We start from the raw sequence: 23,956 nt of genomic DNA, 5'->3' as shown, positions 1-23,956 counted from the left end.
TTAATGGAGTATGTGGTTTATGAACTTTCGGTAGACCTTATAATCTAGATGGATGATTACAGAAAGTTTTGAACTTTCCCTTTCATTCTTTATAGAAATAGAAGTATTGTCAATAAAGAATTAAGCCTATTTATATGACTACCAGTGGGATCAGATGCAAGGGGCCTGTAAGTATACATTTTTTTTATCATATTCTCTTTTATCTTGAACAACAACAACAGTCTTTATTTTGTCTGCTTTAGTGATAATGAAATTATTATTTTTCAAAGCCTTCAGTGCTTTAAATTCAGAAAAAGAAAGAAGATAGCAAGGAGGCAGCTTAGCAGTAAAAAGAATTTTTGCACATTTGAACTGAATCCTGTTAGTTGTTTTAAGAGATAGTCCTCCTTGCCATCATTTTTTTTTTTCTGATTTTAATGCACTGAAGTCTGAAAAATAACAATTTTGTTATCACTAAAGTGGACAAAGTAAAAACTGTTTTTATTCAAGATAAAAGGGAATATGATAGAAAAATGTCTACATACATTCTCCTCGCATCTGATCCCACTGGTAGCCAGATAAATAGGCTTAATTCTCTTATTGACAATGTTTCTATTTCAGATAAAGAACAAAAGGAAAAGCTGAAAACTTTCTCATCCACTTAGATTATATGGTCTACCCAAAGTTCATAAACCACATATTCAATTATATTCGCTCATAAGCCAAGTCCTAACTTGGCTTGAATCAGTGAATCAAACTTGTGTTATATTATCATGAGTAGAATTGAAAACATGCTGGTAAAAAGTGAATGAAATATGAAGAATAATATTAAAAAATTTATAATGTGTAGGAATAACCTAAGCCATCTTACATTTTAGAAATATTCTTCTGTTAATGTGCAGGGTGGCCATAAATTAACTTTCCCTCTTTGGAGGTATCTATAGCTAAAACTAATGCACGGAATGAGACCACATTTTTTATTGAGACTTTCGAAGGCATGGGGAGATGAATTCTGCCAAAAAAAAAGATTTAGTACCAAAAGTTGCCAATAGGGAAAGTTTTGGCACTGGTGGAGCCGAAAGCAGTCAAATATTTGCAGTAAATGCAGGTAAAAAGGATTATGCAAATTTTACTGTGCGTACGTGACAGCAGTGCCACCAATTCCACTTAAAAATGGATTGGGAATGTTCAGGTAGTTATTCGAATGACTGCCAAATCGTGCTCAATATGCATCCTACCTTGCCTCAACATGCTTTACTTGTTAAGTTGTTTTACCTTAAACAGTGCAATGCCGTAGCAGCCCTTTGGGAATTTAGAAGGCTTCATAACCTGTGTACAGGTCCTATTAGCTGTAGCACTGAGAGCTATGATTAAGAAGTTTGAAGAAACTGGATCACTAAGAGTTAGACCTGGCAGAGGACGGAAAGCAGTGCAAGAATAGACAGTAACAGACATTGCTACTGCAGTGTTCGATGATGCAGGGACCAGTACTGGTCTAAACGCTCGTGCCATAGCTCGCAAACTTGATATGGCTTATGGTACAGTCTGGAAAATCTTACGGAAAATGCTTCACTTCTATCCGTATAAGTTCAGTCGTGTGCAAGCACTAACTACTGCAGATTATGATAAGCGCATGACCTTTGCGCTAACGTTTCTTGCCCGAATGGAAGTCAACAATGACTGGCCTTGAAGAATGTTGTGGGGTGATGAGGCTCATTTTTATCTGAATGGGTCGGTCAACACTCACAACTGCAGGATTTGGGCATCTGAACATCCCCAAGCAATCCAGCAAGTACCACTGTATTCTCTAAAAGTAACTGTGCGGTGTGGCTTCACAGCCGATTTCATAATAGGACCATACTCTTTTGAGTATTACCCATACAGGTTCTGTAACCTGCTCCATTACTGGAGAGATTTATCAACGAATGCTGGAAAATTTTGTCATTCCTGCATTGCAGCAAAGACAATGTTTGGACTCCATAATTTTTATGCAGGATGGAGCATGGCCACACATTGAATATTCAGTACAGCTCCTTTTAAGCCAGCATTTCAGTAATGAGAGGGTTATCAGTCAGTTCTTTCCGATAACATGGCCACCTCGATCCCTAGACATCACTCCATGTGACTTTTGCCTGTGGGGGTATTTGAAATTCATTGTGTATGTTGGTGGCATTCCCAACTTGCATGTCTCGAAAGAGAACATAAAACGGGCTGTTATGAACATCCAATCCGACTCCTTACGCTCAGCTGTAGAGCATGTTGCACACTGGATGCAATTTGTTGTACACAAGAAAGGTCAGCACATTGAAAATCGTGTATGTGGTCCAGGGGACCCTGATTCTGATGAATAAAACATTATTTCCTGTGAGTTCAATCACTACATTAATTTCTGTGTCTCTTGCAAGTTGTTGTTTTAGTTTAATTATTGTTATTCTTATTATCATTGTAACATGCCACATATCCAGCTGGAATTAGTTATGTGGCTGTCGCTTACACCGTCGAAATGTTATTATTCCAGTTTATCTGCTTTTAATGTAATTATCTGCTTGTTTTTGGCTCTGCCAGCACCAAAATTCCCCATATCGGCGACTTTTGGTACTAAATCTTTTTTTTTTTCACGGAAATCATCTCCCCATGCCTTCAAAAGTCTCAATATAAAATTTGGTCTCATTCCGTTTATTGGTTTTAGCTACAGATGCCTCCAAAGAGGGAAAGTTATTTTATGCCCACTCTGTATTTAGCCTTCTTTACTAAAAGTTTGCTGTAGCTAGCACATTATTTAGAAGTAGACTTTCCATAAAGTCTGTTGATTTGTTTCAATATTGGAATACCATGAATTGGCATAACATTAACAAACATTAAAAACAGAGGAAGATTTGAATTAAAACTTATTTATAGAACATATTTATGGATTACAAAATTTGTGATCCATGAGACAATTTCACCTCTCCTTCTTTAGCTCTTTGCTAAATTATTCATTATAGCATTTCCAAATCAAAGTTAGTGGAGAAAGTGTTTAGTGAAGTAGAACAGTTACTAAAAAATTATTATTATTACTATTATTATGTGACACCTCCAGGGAATCCAAAGACTCATCGAGGGAGATTGTGCTAACAGCATTGAATGATTGAATCCCTTCCAACTACTAACCGCGCTCAAACTTGCGTAACTTTTTTTGTGAGCCATTAGTAGCAGAGGCTCTACCAATCGACCAACTTTTGCTGCCACAAAGGTTGGCGAAATCAAACGAATACCAGATGTGCCTGAAGAAAATAAATAAATAAATAAATATTTTATAATCTGATAAAAGCTTACTGTAAATAATATTTTGGACATATATTTTTATTATAAAGTTAACATTTTTGTTAATTATTCTTTTTCATTCTTGTTGTTAGTACAAATTTAATTACATTAGACCATATCTTTAAATCAGTTTTGAAGTCCTATATATTTTATAAAAATAACATCAGTAATTTATTTTTATTACACACACACACACACACACACACACACACATATATATATATATATATATATAATATTTGTATTTCTGTTTTCTGTTACAACTACAAATATCTCTGTTGAAATTGTTGGAACGAAATGAAAGTAATTGTCATGTATGGAAATAATTTTGATTTAGGGAGCATGAGAAAGCATACATTGGGCCTTAAAGCCCAATTTCTTCCACCCTTTCTGCTTGGATTTTCTGAAACGGCCTTCCTCAGTGTTCCCAGGAATCGCAGCTTCCTGCCATTCAAGCAGCTCAGTCAGTTTTGACATTTCCCTTTGGTTGGAAAAGACCTAGGTTCAAATCCTGTCTAGGACACGAAGAACCTTTGCAGAGCTTTTTAATTGAAGCTTAGTTAGCCAGCATCATACGGAGGTGGTAAGGTTTTCCCCTCCTGAAACTTGAGTTTTTCATCTCGCAATCTGGCAAACCAGTCAGTAGAACACATGCAGTTGACTGACAAAAAAAATACCTTGTACCAAGGTATTTTTACTTTATACTGGTTTCATGAGCTGATGTTGTATCTGCCTACATAGTCCTCACAGCTATTGTATCATCACATTGAGATGCCCATGTATTAATAATAATAATACTTTTTTCTTATTTTTCCTCCAACAAAATTACTTCCCCCCATGCTAACTAACTCCTCTCTCTACTTTTAGTCTACATGTGGCTAATGTACTGTATGATTTAAGATCCTTTTTATGTGAGATTCATATTAAAAAAGAGGCTTTCAAAAATTTGATATCATTATCAAAATCCTGAGATATATACCTTCAGAGGGTATATGTTAATATTTTACAATAATACTTTAAACTTAATACTTTATTATCTTTCTATCAACAAATTTGACTCTATATATATAATTTATTTCAATAAATCTGTAAACTACTTTTACACAATTATATATTGCTATAGAATATGTGTATCAGTCCCCCCCCCACACCTTTACTTTCTGAATTGACTATTCTAGATTCCTCACTTGGTTCCATCCTAATTTCTTAAGTTTCCCTGAATTTGCACTTCAGCATGCTTGGTGAACAAAGCTCTCTCCAGACACCTAACACCAAAACCATTTAGATGCAGTCCATCAGCATTGTACAAATCCTTCTTTCCATCAAACAGAGACCACAAATTCTACATCATTCCTTTTGCACAATCTACGTATAGTCTCATTGGCTATCAATGTCCTACTCCTCAGTTCACCTCTATCATAGTGTGGTAGGAGACTTACAATCTTCACATTCTCGTTTGTCAGTTTTGCACACGATTTTATCATACTTTCGTTAAGTACTTCCCTGATCACTGAGTCTCCATACATAATTTTCTCCTTAACTCGTTTTTCTTGTTTGTCTGGTTGGTCTTTATTATTTCTTTGAATCACTTGCATTCTTTTTTCAGCTCTGTTAACTCTTGCTGCTTCTACAGTTTTTCAATTTTATGCTTTGTCCTATGAAGGATAACATTTAAGTGCACTAGTTCTTTATTAATATCCATTTCATTCTCCTCAATTTCCACGTCTGCACATTCAGCATTAATAACATCATTTTTCATCTTGCCGTCAGTATTTGTTGCATTCTTGTCACCTAACAAACACTCACTTTTAAAACACTTAATACATTCTCTCTCTCTCTCTCCAGTTTCCTTCCACATATTCTTTAATTTTCTTGAGAAATACATTTCGCATACACTGCACTGAATAACATCCCCAAATTCAAAGCACTGGACAACATGGTCATTGAAACCATTGTTCATCACATTGATGCCATGCCAACAATATCACAATAAAAATGTTATAAAGATACTAAATACTCTAAAAACACGAAAATCTACACTAATACACTATAATATACACACTATAAATACTCTAATTTTCTTAGGAAAAACCACAATAAAACAGATAAAAATTACTAATTTTACATGAGTACTAAATTGCACGACCACTCCCAGTATAATCTGAAATAGTTGATAAAGATAATGTCTTTCAGTATAATTCAAATACTGACATGTGAGTATAGTGCATAAGTGTAAACAAACTCTGGGCTGATGAGATTGCAAGCTGTATTATATTGATGGCATTACACTGCAGGAAAAAGTTGAGTTTGGGAGCCATGGTGGACAGGAGCTGAAGTTCAGAGGACATATATCAGAAGTAAGAAGAAGAAGAGTTCAGAGAATCACCTGCATGTTAAGAAACATTCTGACTAGTAGAGATTTGGAATTTATTATCCCTCTTTATTAGGTTTTGATATAACACAGACTATTGTGCACAGATTTGATAACATTGGTTTCTTGGGGATTGTGGAAGGATAGAGAGAGAATTCTGAGTAAGTGACCAAAATGGTTATGGGTTATAAAGTTATAAAGTTTACTTCATAGGCATAAAAGGAGAGATAGGAACATGTGAGTTACTAAAAGGGTTTTTATGAAGTAGATGATAAAGAAATTTTTCAGTACATAACTGGATAGGATAGAACAAGGTGGTTGTCTCCTGGAAGTTGCATAAGGGTGTGAGGACTAGATTTTTTCCATTGAGAGTTATAGCTAATGAGTGGAATGGGTTTTCAGAAGTTGAGTTCTTTCTTTTGGTGAATGAGTTTAAGGAGATGCATGATGAGCATTGTGGTTAATATGGATATCCTAAGGTGAGTCTTCAGACTTCATTAAGATGCCCATGTAATAATAATAATACTTTTTTTCTTATTTTTCCCCCAACAAAATTACTTCCCTCTCCTCCCCATTCCAACCCAAGAAAACATAGTTCAGTTCTGGAAAATAAATTCTGTTTTTAGAGCTAATTGTAATTGATTTCTCTTATATTTAAATTTAATCTAATTATATTTTATTAATTTATTTTTTAATAAGAATATGAAATATCAGTGTATCTGTCGTTAATTTCAGGTGACAATTCTTTTCTATAATAAATTATTCAGAGGTAATAGGACAAGCAAGATGAGCACATCTAGTATGGATGCTTTTAACACTCCAAATTTATCACCACTAGCTAAAATTGGGATTGGTATACAAGGTATTTTCCTCTACTTTTTTTTCGAATTGCTGATTTCTTATTTCAGACCTGATACATTTTTGGATATAGATTTGGTATAAATGCATGCTATTTTAAAATTTCAAGAAAATTTAAAAAATAAATATAACAGAATAAATCAATAATAATAATATAAAAAGACAGAAATACAACATTTTGAAGGGTGATAAGAATTTCGATCCTAGGACCCCATGGAGTTAATCCATGAAAATTAAAATATAGTGTTTGAGCTGGGGGGGTGAGATAATGGAGATATATATATATATATATATGGTGGACTACTCGGGATTGTAAGTGAGCCTGTTTTAATTTATCGTAAAGATAATATAATGAGAATATGAGAAAAAATAAAGCACTCACTAGGAATTTCTGTTTATAGGTGATTTGGACATTATGCCAAAGAGAGTAGAAGAATGAAGGTAATGAATAATGCACTAAATGTTGGATAATTTGAAATGTTAGATACTTGACTTTTTTTTAAAAAAAATCCTGAGAACTTCCTATTTTAAATAGCAAGGGAAAAAATCTCTTAATTTGGAGATCAGTAAATGTTATGGCAAATAATTCAAAATCAATTTATATTAACAAAAAGTCTAGGTTAAGATTGCACTGGCTTAGCAATGCATAACTTGCCATTTATATGATCCAGAAGAAGAAAAAAAGAGAGAAAAAATGTGACAAAAAAACTATCATAAAAGAATTTCTGTAATTAAAAATAATCTGTCAATGAGTTCCAGTTTTCGGGACTGAATCTCATCTATTTTGGGACCTGCATCTAATCCATTTAAAATTCTTCACAACAAAAATAAATTTGAGTAGATGGTGATTTCGTTATTTATAGATATTGAAAGATAATATGAAGCTTCATATTTCAAACACTAGGAGTCAATTTTTTTATGATAGCACATGGAATGATTGAGATCAGAAAACATAGTTCATTATTTGAATCCAGAATTTACATATAAGATTTAGAAAATAAAATTCTTGAGCACTTTTGCAGATTCTTGAGCTAAGATAATATAAAATTTTTCACTCCATAATTTGTTTTGTCTCTTTTGATAATAAATAATCAACTCATTCTAACTTTTAAATAAATTTGTGATTTATTGAAAAATTGGAATAAATACCAGGTTTCTGCCAGTTCTCTGATGAAAATTAATTTGAAATTTTAGGTTAGGTTAACAAAACCATTAATTAAAAGTGACAATGAATGGTGCCAGTGGACTGTTGGGTAAAATTTAGCTTATTTTTGAATTAAGCTATTTTAAATTAGCTAAATTGGAAAAGATAAAGGAAAATATAATTAAATGTATTAATTTTTCCTCATTTACAGTAATGTAATCCTATTTATGGATTACATTTAATCCATAAATAGGACACTGTTAATCCTATATTAGACTAATAGTCAATTATGAATTTTAATTTCTCATACAAATTTACTTGTCTTTGTATCACAAAAAAAGATATCATTTCTAAAACTTTTTAGAAAGAACAATATTCAATTACAAGTTCCATATATCATGTTGTGTACATCATTAGATTGAATAGAAATAGAAAAATTGCATTAAGAGGGAGAAAGAGGATTTCCAAATTAATAACTGTTAGAATTTAAATCAACACAAGCCAGATGTTGATTATAGCATTGAAGTGTCAGATGTGTGGCTCGTTGTTGAGTTGTGCTGTGTAATTTCTCTCCTAACCTAATTCATTAATGTGTATCAAAGCTGGTTTAAGATGAAACCTTGGTTTTTATTACATTGGGTTGTACATTGTATTCTTTCAATAGCCTCTAAATCTGCCAAAGTTTTTCTTTGGTGGTCATCATCAAATACCTGACATGTACCCTCAAGGGATGTATAGGATATGATAGTACCATATGAAAAATTTACATAATTTGCAAGGCTGCTCTTGAGGCAACAGTAGCAGCGGTGTGCAAGAATAGCTCCTGATTCAGATAAGTTATTCTTGAAATAATTAATTGTATATGAGTGATTGTTTGAGTAAGAGCTGCTATAAAAGTTGTCTGCTACTAGTATTATTAGTGCGTGGAATATTTTGCTTAAAATTAATTACAAATTTGTTTTTATTAGACCTTAGAATAGTAACCAGCGGAGGAAAGATGGTGGCAGCTTTGTCAGTGCATGACTTTAACTTAGACTTCAGTCATTTCATGAAGTGTGAGGTATGGTACATGTATTCCTTTGATTACATAGATGATTTGTGGACATTTAGGGCTGATGGAAGGAGAGTGTGTGTGTGAGGTGTGAGCTAAACGAGAATTTGATGAGTGCTAATATGAATTTGACGACAGAAAGTGTTAGTAGTGAGAATGTTGCGGGAAGAATGAGTGCTCATTCAAAAGAGAAGCATGGTGTTGAAAGAAAGGCAAAAAATTGTTAAAAAATCATTGAAAAAGAAAACGAGTGATTTGAAAACCATAATGTATGGTAAAAAGAACGAAAGCGAAGCAAATGTGGCAGAAGGAAACGAAATTGAGAGAACGAAAGAAACCAGAAATAGCATGACGAAAGATTTGAAAGTTGGAAAAATCGAAAGAATGAATGAATCCGAAAATAGTGTGATGCAAGGTTCGAAAGTGGGAAAAATGGAAAAAAACGAATGAAAGCGAAAGTTAGATGCATGGACCCAAAGTATGGAAACTCAAAATGATGAATGAGAGTGAAAATGTGATGTGGGAGTCGAAAGTTCGAAAATTAGAAAGATTGAATCATAGAGAGAGAGAATGTGACACAAGATTCGAAAGTTGAATTGGGTTGGATGAGGCAAGAGATGAAATGGATGCGGAGTGAAATTAAGAAAATTCGGGTGAAAACGATTAAAACAAATCAAGTAAGTACGAAAAAGTTAACGAAAGATGAGTGAGTGGCATTGTATGGCGACTCCATTATTAAAGCTGTGCTGAGATGAGAGAGATGTGACACAAGATTCGAAAGTTGAATTGGGTTGGATGAGGCAAGAGATGAAATGGATGCGGAGTGAAATTAAGAAAATTCGGGTGAAAACGATTAAAACAAATCAAGTAAGTACAAAAGAGTTAACGAAAGATGAGTGAGTGGCATTGTATGGCGACTCCATTATTAAAGGTGTGCTGAGATGAGAGAGATGTTCAAGGTATGCTTTCCAGGTGGTAAAATGAGTAGAGTAATTGAGGCATTGGATATGAGGAGGGAGCAAGCAAAGGAGTTGATGGTTTTAATAGGTACGAATGATTTGACAGAGGACAAAGCACACGTCAGAATGGATATCAGGAGGCTGCTTAGACGGATCAAAGAGAATACTGTGACAGGAAGGGTAGTAAGCGTGTTGCCTAGGTATGACTGGTGAGGTGAGGGGGAGAGCAAGGATTATGAATGATATGTTGGCTGAAATGTGTGAGGAGAGAGGGGGGGTACAGTTTGTTAATGTGTGGAATGAGTTTGAAGGATGAAGTGAACTGTATGGGATGCGATGGGGCTGCATTTGAGTGGTTATAGTGCGAGTCGCTTAGAGAGACTGCTGCTGTTGGAAGATAGAGAAGTGAGTACAGAAAATGAATCAGATCAAGCAAGTGGGAAGCGATGTGGAAGAGCAGGAGAGATTGAAGAGGTGGTTATGAATGAGGAAGTGAATGGCATGAGTATGGAAAATGAGAGAATGGGTGTGCAAGATGAACAGGGAAATGGCGAGGCTCAGGGTGGACAGGGGTACACAGCGTGAGAAAGGTGAATGCTCCAAGAGGATGTGAGAGCATGTGTAGACAGGAAAAGAATGATGACCTGGGATCAAAATGAAACAATTGGAATTGAAGAGGTAGTAAGCGTGTTGCCTAAGTATGACTGGTGAAGTGAGGTGGAGAGCAAGGATTATGAATGATATGTTGGCTGAAATGTGTGAGGAGAGGGGGTGGGATACAGTTTGTTAATGTGTGGAATGAGTTTGAAGGATGAAGTGAACTGTATGGGATTCGATGGGCTGCATTTGTGTGGTTATGGTGTGAGTCACTTAGAGAGACTGCTGCTGCTGGAAGGTAGAGAAGTGAGTACAGAGAAAGAATCAGATCAAGTGGGAAGTGATGGAAGAGCAGGAGAGATTGAAGAGGTGCTTATGAATGAGAAAGTGAGTGGCATGAGTATGGAAAATGAGAGAATGTGTGTGCAAGATGAGTATTGTGGACAGGGGTACACAGCATGAGAAAGGAGGATGCTCCAAGAGGATGTGAGAGCATGTGTGGAAAGGAATGGGATGACCTGGGATCAAGAGGGAAACAGTTGGAATTGAAGAGGGTTCTAAAATGAATAAGCAGAAAGGGAACTGGTCCCAGTCGAGCATGGAGATATCACATCGAATGAGTGGTATCAGTGGAACTAGCTGTAGATCCAGGAATGAGCTGTTGTGTTTGTATACAAATGCTAAAAGTGTAAGAAACAAGGCAGATGAAATGGATGCACTAATTGAGTCTGTTCATCCAGAAATTGTTGGAATAAGTGAGACATGGTTAGATGAGGACGGAATCCTGACAGGAATAGAGATGGAAGGGTATGATGTGTTTCGCGAGGATAGAAGGGGTAAAAAGGGAGGGGGGAGTGCTTATAGAGGTGAATGGAATGAAATACTTGGTTGACTGTTGTTATAAACCAGGTAATGTGGATGGTAGTGACTATGAAATGTATAATCAAATCACTCTTACTTTAGTCAAGTCACTTTTCTTATTAGCCAAGCAAATAAGAAAAGAGTGATCATTATGGTGATTTTAATTATGGCAATATTGAGACTGGAATGTTGAGATAGCAACTGGAAGTTATCCCTCAAAAACTCAAGAAATTCTTGAGTTTTTGAGGGATAACTACCTCATACAGTATGTAACAGAGGGCACACGAGGATTGAGAGTCTTGGATTTTCTTATCTCATCAGAGGATGTAATAATAAATGAAATATCAAATCACCCACCAATTGGTGAAAGTGACCATGAGGTGATTACCTGGGTGGTTGCCAGCAGTGCGAGGACCTCTGTAAGAAAAGGGTTTATGTGGAACTACAAGGGGGGGGGGTGATTATGAAGAGCTCAGGAGACAGCTTGCAGGTGTAGCATGGAATGAGGATTCATATTTATAAATTTAGGGACACAAAAACACACGTGCTGAATAGATTATTTTATTAATTACTAATAAAATAAAACTTGAAATGTCATCCTGGTGAAGTGTTTGTAACATTCAACAGCAACTGAAAGAAATCATATTATAACAATCAGAACTGTACAAATCCAGAAGAATAGTAATACATGAGGACTTTAGTAGTTTATTGTAGTTGTATTTATTTTTATTTATTTTTTTGATTTATTATTTTTTTTAAATTTTTTTTATTTATTTTTAATTTTTTTATTTTTTATTATTTTATTTATTTTTTTATCACTAGAGGTCAGGCTAGGGAAAATGATTAAATAACTACGTAGATTTAGTTTACTGGTATACAGAGCTAGAGCATGTAGCTTGGTTCCTTATACACTTGTGTTCTTCCGATGATGACCTCAATATGGGGGTCGAAACATCAAGTTTTATTTTATTAGTAATTAATAAAATAATCTGTTCAACACGTGTGGTTTTGTGTCCCTAAATTTATAAATATGAATGCTGATCATCGTGTAACCCCTAAAAGAAAGAATCATCAAAATCCATGGAGATGTGACCCACAAGCAGTGCAGCTGCTACGGTAAGCTAAAGATACGTGTTTCCTTGTTAACGAATCGACTAGCCTTTTTGAAACGATGTAGCGACAGCAACGTAATACCCAACTGCATTAAACTAAAGAAGAAGTTTAAATCAGCCAAAGCGCTCCGTATTTATGCCTGGTTGGAAAAAGCCTTGTTACGAGAACAAATCCACGAAGCACATAAAAACCTAGCATCTACCCAAGCCAAAGTTCTACAACTTAAATTAGAATCCGACTACGTTATTCCAGAAATTTGGGAGATTTCAGACAGGATCACAGACGACTCAGCCAAGCACTTATTACTGAAAAACAAAGAAAAATTAGTAACAAAATTTCAAGCCCTACAACAACAGAAAAGCACAAGACCATTGGTATGCCATAATGAAAGGAACAGCCAATCACAAACTGACATCATAAGGAGCAGTCAATCACCCACAAACGAAGTTAGGAGCAACCAACCATCATCAGACCACAGCTTGGTTATCAACCAATCAAACCACAATCTCACCCAAGGTGAACTCTCACTGCTAAAGAAAGGTTTGAAGTATGCCATTGTTCAGAGTTCAGTGAACAAACTTGATATCGTTTATCATATCGAGAGAGGTTTAAGATCCCTTCCCACTAATTTGGCTGATAAAATACGAATGGAAACATCATGTATACTAATTTCAAACAAAAAACTAAGCACCAACTTAAACAAAACTGAAATCTTGCCTTTAAATCCTTAAAAAATGACCAAGACATTATAATCACGAAAGCAGATAAAGGCAATGCCACTGTCCTTTTAGACCGTACAACATACATTGAAAAAAATGAACGTAACAAAAAAGAAAACTAAATTAATCAAATCCGTCCACACATGGCCCGAAGAAACAACAAAAAAATTAATACCTCATTATGCCTGTGCGCTGTTGTAACGTTTCTTTGTCTTTTATTGTACAACGGTTGTATTTTTTTTTTATTCAATCTGTTCTACTTAAACCTCCTTCTATATTAACCTTATCGGCTGCGCTATTTATGTTGTAACCTTTTCTTCCTTATTATAATTATCCTACCGCTGCGCCATTTATGTTGTGTCGCTTCTTCTTATTCACACTTATTTTAAACCTTTGTTGCTTTATCTCTGTAATACACTATCGGGTAGCACGTGGTACCTCTGAGGGACAATGGAATTTCCTCGAGATCGAGGCAGTACCAGAGTATCAGAGTGTCTAAGATTTACCTCTCGTAAAACGCCAAGAAATTTATTTGTTTCGCTGTGCCACTTAGCGCTATTAGATTATTAAACATTAACAACCAAGAGGTAATCTCTGGACAGTACTTAATGATACCTAACAACTCTGCAGACGTGGCCAAAATATACCCTTTTTAAATATCCCTTTTAATATCCCGCATAGGTTCGCATTAATATTTTATAAGCGGTGCATCGGATTCCAGAAATTACAGAAACTCTTTGTTAGAATTAAAAGCAAGGTTTATTATACTCAAAAGTTGATACACATAATAACACTAAATCAAATCCCATCTTAAGGGAGTTTCAGACAAGGTATATAAAATTCAAACACTACTATTACACTTATAAAATATTATACAGTAGCTTCCTAAAGTAAGAATTATATTAACCTTTGCTAATGCATTAATCGTGCACTATTATCACAATCAATCTAAGACTCCGTAGCTCTGTCAGACTACACAAGATAACATTCATATCTTTCACAATCTCTTAATATTATGCCAATTCTTTACTCTAAACATATCCTTGATTTCATTCAATATAATGGCGAACTTTAACACAACGACAGATAATAAACATAAATTCAATATCCTTCTAAAGTCCTAGCAATACAACCTTATCCTATATCATTAATGTTCATTTTATAACATGTTAACGTAGCACAAATCTTTCATTCATATTGAGTGAAACACAAACAAAGTCTACTTATCTTCCTTTATGGCTCTTTATGGCATGATAAGTTCACAGGAAACTGGCCTTCTGTGGACAGCCGGACCTTTCCGCGGAGATACTATCGCCGAAACTCGCGAAGATACTGTCGCCAAAACCCGCGATTGCCAGTACCGGACACTGGCACCCTTCCTCGCTACGAGGGGAGAACCACACCAGAGATCCAGGAGAAAAAAAAAGCCTTGTTACAGGGTCGCATGACCCTTATATTACCCTCCTTTTTCTCGGCATTTCTTGCCCCTTTCGATGTCCAGTGAACTACTACGTCACGGCAACCAACGTCTCCACCGCTAATCATATGTACGATGACGTCATTGTTTACTCGGGGCGATCCGCTCCTTCACGTTACAACTCCATAACCTTTGGACTTGACTCCCCCCCAACTGTTGAATTTGTGCTTACATTTTATAATTCTTTTATACATATTTTATAATGCTCTGCTAATGTTTTATACCTTCAATATCAATTTAATCACATTCATGAATGGCACAAAATACCCTTTCATTAAAGAACTCACTTGATTTATATACACATAACACTTAGAGGCAATTTATTGTATTTTTCTCATTCTTTTGTTTGGAAAAGCATGTTAGACTGTGATAAGATAGGAATACATAAATTTCCACTCTATCACAATCTAACATAGGCTTCCCCTTCCAATAAAAATTTTTCCAAAATTTTTCTTCTTCTCAAGTGTTCCTCCTTACTGTTCAAAAAGGGGGGGGGGGGTCTCTCTTTTAATGTCATCTCATACTTTCATGATGTGGGTTTCGTTTACTCCTGAAATATCGTGTGCCCCTGTGATAGTTTGCATCTCACTTAGTGCCTTATTTTGCTCAGTTTCCTCGGATTCCTCTTTCTCACTCACTACCACCTGTGTTCCATCCCCTTTCAATCCTTTAGAGGTGTCCTGCTTGCCAAAAAAATTGCCTTGTGAATTGGAGGCAACTAGTCCTGCTAAGTTCCTTATCATGATTGGGACTAGGCTTTCTTATTTTCCTCAGTTTCTTCTTCCTAGCTCTACCGTGACTTACTCTTGGCTTAACTGTGTCTACTTCTAGGCTCCGAGTGCCAATTGAATTTCCTTGTGAAGTTTGTGCTACCAAGGATACCTGATTCACATGAGGGCTTGTCTCTGCTGACAAAGTGTGCTCCTTCATGTTTGAGTAGTCATCTGCTAGTTCATCTTTAGACTTATTCACCTGGGTTTTAAGGCTCCCCTTGAAAGCTCGGATTCTTGATGAGTTGCATCGCATCTGTTATTTTGCAATTCTGAATTCCTTTGCTTATGTTTTGCCTTCTTCCAAGGAGATATACTTCTTTCCTCGCATAATCACACTTAAAGTTGTATCTCATCAAGAAATCATTGCCCAGAATCAGCTTTATGTGTGGGAGAGAAGATCCTGACAAGACCAGAAACTCTTGCCAAACACACATTCTGAACTCAGGCAGATACACTTTAAGATTTACTGATTTAGAAGCGTGAGATGCTGAGGCTGTACACCCAAATATTCTCATGGATCTTTTGAGGTAAGTGATTTTGTCCTTAATATAGGGTTCTAACCTTTTAAAATAGTCTCCAGAAATGATGGAGGTTTGCGCTCCAGTGTCAAGTAAGGCATTGCAATTCTCTCCAAGCACACTGGACTTCACCACCATTTCATATGACGCCCTTTTATTCCTTGTCCCTTCCAAGTTCTATTAGCATAAGTATGCGATCTAGGTTCGTCTTCATGACCTCTATTAAAACGTCTCCTGCCTTTAAAACAGTTGCGAGCCATGTGCCCAATTCTATCGCACCTATAACATCTGGGAGGCTCTCTTCCATTTCCTTGCTCATTGACCCTATGCTCTGATGGTATTACAAACTTTTCTTGAGAGGTAATAGCTGAAAATTTTTCCATTACTTCGTCCATTCGGTCAAGAAGGGGCCTTTGTAGTCTCTCTACCTCTTCTCTAATTAGACATTTAGTTTCGACCGCCTCAGAGATATTTGGTTCTGGGGCCTTCACTGATAATGACTCTAATCGTTTCATGACATCGTTCAATTGCTCCATGACAGGTTTCTGGAGCAGTTCCACTTCCTGTTTTATTATGTCCCTGATCTTACAAGTCTCAGGGGGGATTTCAGTTAACTTATTTACTGTCTCACTATTATTGCCCTCGTTTCCTTTTCTTGTCTTGGATTTGTCTTTCTTGTCTTGGTTCATTATTGGGCAACATTCTTGCTCAACCAAGTTTACCAGACCGGCAGCAGATGTGGGATGTATGTCTCCAAGTATCTGCTCCCTTTCTCTGACTGCATTGTAGCATTCATCCAAGTTAGTCACTTTTTTATTGACGGCAGTTTCCTTAAATTCCTTTCTTACCCCTTGCCTGAATTGTTGAAAGACAGCCCAGTCCAAATGAGGTTTCTCTTCATTGTGGACACTCAGGGTACTGGCCACCGTTAGTAATCTGTTCTGAAAAGCAGATACACTCTCCCTGTCATTCTGAGTGCACCTCTGGAGTTTCCATAAATTAGGCCCCAAACTTCCTAGTTTAGAGAATTGGGAAATTAGGAGGGTTTTAAACTTTGAATACTCCAGGGTTTCTCTTAGAATGGGAGAGGAGTATAGGAAGGTTTTTGCCTTCCCTATCAGTTTACTTCGGAGCAAGACCAGTAACTGAAAGTCAGTCCATCTTCCAACTTTTCTTAGTTCTTCTATGTATGAGAAAAATGATATGACATCATCAGAATCCTCGCCTGAGAACTGGGGGAACACTTGTTGGGGGTTAATACATCTAAAAAACTCATTGTCCTCCATTATTGAGCTACTCGTAGGGTTAGACATGTTTGCCTCTTTGTTTACACAAATATAAAATCAACTTTTGCCTTTGTTAAGAAATTCTGTTTGGAATCCGAAACCTGCTTACTGTGTTTTATATAAAGCACTTATTTAGTTATATAAACCACATCCTACCGGCTGCGCCATTTATGTTGTAACGTTTCTTTGTCTTTTATTGTACAACGGTTGTATTTTTTTTTTTATTCAATCTGTTCTACTTAAACCTCCTTCTATATTAACCTTATCGGCTGCGCTATTTATGTTGTAACCTTTTCTTCCTTATTATAACTATCCTACCGCTGCGCCATTTATGTTGTGTTGCTTCTTCTTATTCACACTTATTTTAAACCTTTGTTGCTTTATCTCTGTAATATACTATCGGGTAGCACGTGGTACCTCTGAGGGACAATGGAATTTCCTCGAGATCGAGGCAGTACCAGAGTATCAGAGTGTCTAAGATTTACCTCTCGTAAAACGCCAAGAAATTTATTTGTTTCGCTGTGCCACTTAGCGCTATTAGATTATTAAACATTAACAACCAAGAGGTAATCTCTGGACAGTACTTAATGATACCTAACAACTCTGCAGACATGGCCAAAATATACCCTTTTCAAATATCCCTTTTAATATCCCGCATAGGTTCGCATTAATATTTTATAAGCGGTGCATAGGATTCCAGAAATTACAGAAACTCTTTGTTAGAATCAAAAGCAAGGTTTATTATACTCAAAAGTTGATACACATAATAACACTCCTTCTCGTAGACAGGCTTATACGTTGGTTATGCATTATTAAAACACTTAAGGAATAGAACAACGTAGTTAAGGATATAAATTAAATTAAACTTTAATAAATATTTTCCGATATTTCGGCAATGTCACATTGCCATCTTCTAAAGGAACTTACAAAAAAAGCACGTGCACGTCGGCACTACAAACACAGTAACTGGGAATGAAGAGATGAAGCTATTGTTCTCCTAAAAGTCCTGATGGTGCCCTCTAGCGGGCTAAGTAGGTGTTCTTGGCCGTTGGGCTGAAGGTCTGCTGATGTAAGCCTCCCAAATTTGGGGCAGTCGCATACAACCAAATTTGTTGAGGTTTGGAGGATTTCTTAGGGCTGAGGCTGATTCCATAAATAGTCTTTCGTATTTGTATTTGCTACGGTGTATTATTGTAGCTTTCTTCCACCTTATTCTGTGGCGTGTATCCAGAGCATGGTCCGCAAGTCCAGAATGGCTGTACTTGTGAAACCGGATGTAGTCCTTGTGTTCAGAAATTCTGATATTCGCTGTCCTGCCTGTTTGGCCAAAGTAAGACAGATTACAACTGTAGGGGACCTGGTATACACCAGGTAGGTCTAGGGGAAGTGGTTGGTCTTTAGTGGAGCGGATAAGGGATGCCAATTTTCTGTAAGGTTTGTAACAGGAGGTCAGGTCATGTTTTTTTAAGATTTTGGTAATCTTTTCCGAGGTGCCTCGGATGTAGGGAATGGTGATGGATTTAGAGTAATCCTTGTTGTGGAGGGGAGGAGGGGATCTGTGGTTTGTAGGTTCTAATATTTTTTGGACTTTTTTTGGGGGGGTAGCCATTTGCTGAGAAAGTGTTGAGGATGTGATTTAGTTCAGTGTTTAGGGCCAAGTCGTTTGAACAGATTAGTTTAGCCCTGTTGTATAGTGTTTTCACTACTCCATATTGTTGTGTGGGGTGGGGTGGGGGGGATTGTTGGTGAATGTATCTGCCTGTATGGGTGGGTTTTCTGTAAACTGAGAAAACCAACTTTCCATTAGGCTGGCGGGTGACTAGTGTGTCTAGGAAAGGGAGGCTGTTTTTTTCCTCTTTTTCCAGGGTGAATTTGATTCTGGGGTGTTGGTTGTTTAAGTGTGTTAAGAAGGAGAGAAGTGTTTCAGAGCCATGTGGCCAAATAGCGAACACATCATCAACGTAGCGAAGCCATATGGTTGGTTTTTGTGGGGCAGAGGCTAAGGTCTTCAAAGGTCTCCATAAAGAAATTGGCCAAGGGTGGGGAGAGTGGTGAACCTATGGCTGTCCCCTCTATTTGTTTGTAGAATTTTCCTTGCCAAACGAAATAGCCTGAGTTCATTGTGAACTGAAATAAGGCTGAGATATTGGGAGAAAATTTAGCTTGGATTAGCTCTAGAGTTTCCTTGAGTGGGACATTTGTGAATAAAGAGGAGACGTCAAAGCTGACCATTATGTCAGTATGTTGGAGTGTAAGGTTTTCTATGCTGGCTTTGAAATGGGCTGAGTTTTTTATGTGTGATGGTGTGTTGCCAGTATAGTGTGTGAGCTCTTTGGCCAAATGTTTAGCTAATTTGTATGTGGGGGAATCAATGCCATCCACTATGGGACGTAATGGCACATTTTCTTTATGTATTTTTGGGAGTCTGTAAATATGGGGGGGTATAGAGTTAAATGGCTTTAATCTGTTGGTAACTTCTACAGGCCAAGAAGTGAAGCCCCACATACAAATTAGCTAAACATTTGGACAAAGAGCTCACACACTATACTGGCAACACACCATCACACATAAAAAACTCAGCCCATTTCAAAGCCAGCATAGAAAACCTTACACTCCAACATACTGACATAATGGTCAGCTTTGACGTCTCCTCTTTATTCACAAATGTCCCACTCAAGGAAACTCTAGAGCTAATCCAAGCTAAATTTTCTCCCGATATCTCAGCCTTATTTCAGTTCACAATGAACTCAGGCTATTTCGTTTGGCAAGGAAAATTCTACAAACAAATAGAGGGGACAGCCATGGGTTCACCACTCTCCCCACCCTTGGCCAATTTCTTTATGGAGACCTTTGAAGACCTTAGCCTCTGCCCCACAAAAACCAACCATATGGCTTTGCTACGTTGATGATGTGTTCGCTATTTGGCCACATGGCTCTGAAACACTTCTCTCCTTCTTAACACACTTAAACAACCAACACCCCAGAATCAAATTCACCCTGGAAAAAGAGGAAAAAAACAGCCTCCCTTTCCTAGACACACTAGTCACCCACCAACCTAATGGAACATTGGTTTTCTCAGTTTACAGAAAACCCACCCATACAGGCAGTTTCATTCACCAACAATCCCCCCCCCCCACACACACACAACAATATGGAGTTGTGAAAACACTATACAACAGGGCTAAACTAATCTGTTCAAACGACTTGGCCCTGAACACTGAACTAAATCACATCCTCAACACTTTCTCAGCCAATGGCTACCCCCCAAAAAAAATCCAAAAAATATTAGAACCTACAAACCACAGATCCCCTCCTCCCCTCCACAACAACTCTAAATCCATCACCATTCCCTACATCCGAGGCACCTCGGAAAAGATTACCAAAATCTTAAAAAAACATGACCTGACCTCCTGTTACAAACCTTACAGAAAATTGGCATCCCTTATCCGCTCCACTAAAGACCAACCACTTCCCCTAGACCTACCTGGTGTATACCAGGTCCCTTGCAGTTGTAATCTGTCTTACTTTGGCCAAACAGGCAGGACAGCGAATATCAGAATTTCTGAACACAAGGACTACATCCGGTTTCACAAGTACAGCCATTCTGGACTTGCGGACCATGCTCTGGATACACGCCACAGAATAAGGTGGAAGAAAGCTACAGTAATACACCGTAGCAAATACAAATACGAAAGACTATTTATGGAATCGGCCTCAGCCCTAAGAAATTTTCCAAACCTCAACAAATTTGGTTGTATGCGACTGCCCCAAATTTGGGAGGCTTACATCAGCAGACCTTCAGCCCAACGGCCAAGAACACCTACTTAGCCCACTAGAGGGCACCATCAGGGGACTTTTAGGAGAACAATAACTTCATCTCTTCATTCCCAGTTACTGTGTTTGTAGTGCCGACGTGCACGTGCTTTTTTTGTAAGTTCCTTTAGAAGATGGCAATGTGACATTGCCGAAATATCGGAAAATATTTATTAAAGTTTAATTTAATTTATATCCTTAACTACGTTGTTCTATTCCTTAAGTGTTTTAATAATACATAATAACACTAAATCAAATCCCATCTTAAGGAAGCTTCAGACAAGGTATATAAAATTCAAACACTACTATTCAAACACTATTACTTCCTAAAGTAAGAATTATATTAACCTTCGCTAATGCATTAATCATGCACTATTATCACAATCAATCTAAGACTCCGTAGCTCTGTCAGACTACACAAGATAACATTCTTATCTTTCACAATCTCTTAATATTATGCCAATTCTTTACTCTAAACATATCCTTGATTTCATTCAATATAATGGCGAACTTTAACACAACGACAGATAATAAACTTAAATTCAATATCCTTCTAAAGTCCTAGCAATACAACCTTATCCTATATCATTAATGTTCCCTTTTATAACATGTTAACGTGGCACAAATCTTTCATTCATATTGAGTGAAACACAAACAAAGTCTACTTATTTTCCTTCATCGCTCTTTATGGCATGATAAGTTCACAGGAAACTGGCCTTCTGTGGACAGCGGACCTTTCCGCGGAGATACTGTCGCCGAAACCCGTGAAGATACTGTCGCCAAAACCTGCGACTGCCAGTACCGGGCACTGGCATCCTTCCTCGCCACGAGGGGAGAACCACACCAGAGATCCAGGAGAAAAAAAAGCCTTGTTATCGCATGACCCTTATATTACTCTCCTTTTTCTTGGCGTTTCTCGCCCCTTTCGATGTCCAGTGAACTACTACGTCACGGCGTCTATCGTCTCTGCCGCTAATCATACGTACGATGACATCATTGTTTACTCGGGGCGATCCGCTCCTTCACGTTACAACTCAATAACCTTTGGACTTGACTCCCCCCCCCCCAACCGTTGAATTTGTGCTTACATTTTATAATTCTTTTATACATATTTTATAATGCTCTGCTAATGTTTTATACCTTCAATATCAATTTAATCACATTCATGAATGGCACAAAATACCCTTTCATTAAAGAACTCACTTCATTTATATATACATAATACTTATTCTACACTTAGAGGCAATTTATTGCATTTTTCTCATTGTTTTGTTTGGAAAAGCATGTTAGACTGTGATAAGATAGGAATACATAAATTTCCACTCTTTCACAATCCAACAGCGCCCAGAATTTATGGCCTGCCAAAAATATACAAACCAGGCACGCCACTATGTCCGATTGTTGAAGGAATTGATAGCCCAAATTATCACTTAGCCAAAAAATTAGCAGCCACACTCAAGGAATAGGTAGGTCAGTCCCTTTCCTACATAAAAATACACAACATTTCATTAATAAAATTAAAAACATTACACTCAACGACCAAGATTTATTAGTCAGCCTTGACATAACTTCCCTTTTCACCAATGTCCCAATCAGTGACACTGTCTTGCTCTGAATACAGAACATATTTCCACACAACATCACAGCCCTCTTTGCCCACGTACTCCGCTCCGAATATTTCGTGTGGCAAAACAATTTTTATCTTCAAAAAGAAGGTACAGCCATGGGCTCACCGCTTCCCCCAATAGCTAATTTTTATATGGAAGACTTTGAGCAATGTGCTCTAGCAACAGCATGTCTAAAGCCCAAAATTTGGCTCAGATACATTGATGATATTTTCACCAATTGGCCCCACGGCCACGAAGCTCTAAATACATTCCTTAGCCACCTAAACAAACAACACAAACGTATCCAATTCACCATTGAAATGGAAAAAACAACTCTCTTCCTTTCCTAGACACACTTGTCACACATCTTCCCTCTGGCTGGCTCTCCTTCTCAGTTTACCACAAACCTACACACACACAGGCCAATACATACACAAAAATTCTTACCACCACCCAACACAAAAACTAGGTGTCATAAGCACCCTTAAACACAGAGCTCTAACAATTTGTTCTAATGAACAAGCTCTAAACCAGGAATACAAGATCATCAACCAAACATTTATAAAAAATGAATACAGTAAAAAAACTATTCACAAGATCCTCCATAAAGATACCAGTAAGAACAAAAAAGATTTCAGGAATGCTATTGCCATTCCTTATGTTAGAGGCATTTCTGAAAAAATAGACAGAACACTATGCAAATACAACATTAAAACCACCTTTAAACCCCCAGATAAGTTAAGACACCTACTCAGTTCTTCTAAAGATCCTCTTCCATACCTATCCCACCCAGGGGTATACAAAATACAATGCACATATAATATACCATACATAGGGGGAAACGGGGGGAACTATCCCAATCAGACAAGATGAACACAAACGACACATTAAATACCTCCATTTTTGAAAAACCAGCCTTTTTGACGACGTGCTCCAAACATACCACAGAATTGATTGGAAAAATACCAAGTCCTTACACTGCACCAAATCCTGGTTTGAGAGAAAATTTAAAGAGTCATGTGAAATGCTCAAACACAACCCAAATCTCAACAAAAATGATGGCCTAACCATTTCAAGAATGTAGAGGACCCATCTATAAACTGTATAACAACCTAAACTAGCCATAGAAAAATCCCATTACAAGAAGACAACCTGGTGAAGTGTTTGTAACATTCAACAGCAACTGAAAGAAATCATATTATAACAATCAGAACTGTACAAATCCAGAAGAATAGTAATACATGAGGACTTTAGCAGTTTATTGTAGTTGTATTTATTTATTTATTTATATTTTTTTGATTTATTATTTTTTTTATTTTATTTATTTTTTTATTTTTTATTTTTTTATTATTTTATTTTATTTTATTTTTATCACTAGAGGTCAGGCTAGGGAAAAGGATTAATTAACTACGTAGATTTAGTTTACTGGTATACAGAGCTAAAGCATGTAGCTTGGTTCCTTATACACTTGTATCCTTCCAATGATGACCTCAATATAGGGGTCGAAATGTCAAGTTTTATTTTATT

At 36.9% G+C, this 23,956-nt stretch overlaps 1 protein-coding gene across 3 annotated transcripts in view; it reads left to right on the top strand.

The window, feature by feature from the left end:
• The window catches only part of LOC150102481 (L-asparaginase-like), a 284,609-nt gene that overhangs the window by 42,935 nt on the left and 217,718 nt on the right, over positions 1-23,956 (top strand). For all 3 annotated transcript variants that reach the window (XR_016548905.1, XM_090398649.1, XM_090398648.1), the window contains exon 6: positions 6,389-6,515. Coding sequence is in view for 2 of the 3 variants with exons in the window: in XM_090398649.1 (XP_090254775.1) it covers positions 6,389-6,515 (127 nt within the window). In the remaining variant the exon portion in view is untranslated. The remainder of the gene's footprint in view (positions 1-6,388; positions 6,516-23,956) is intronic.

This window comes from Typopeltis vanoorti, chromosome 10 (assembly GCF_054136105.1).
Source record: "Typopeltis vanoorti isolate ZY-2024b chromosome 10, IOZ_Tvanoo_1.0, whole genome shotgun sequence".
Lineage (NCBI taxonomy): Eukaryota > Metazoa > Arthropoda > Arachnida > Uropygi > Thelyphonidae > Typopeltis > Typopeltis vanoorti.
The sequence above is the reverse complement of the archived record's forward strand: the minus strand, read 5'-3'. Positions and strand labels throughout refer to the sequence as shown.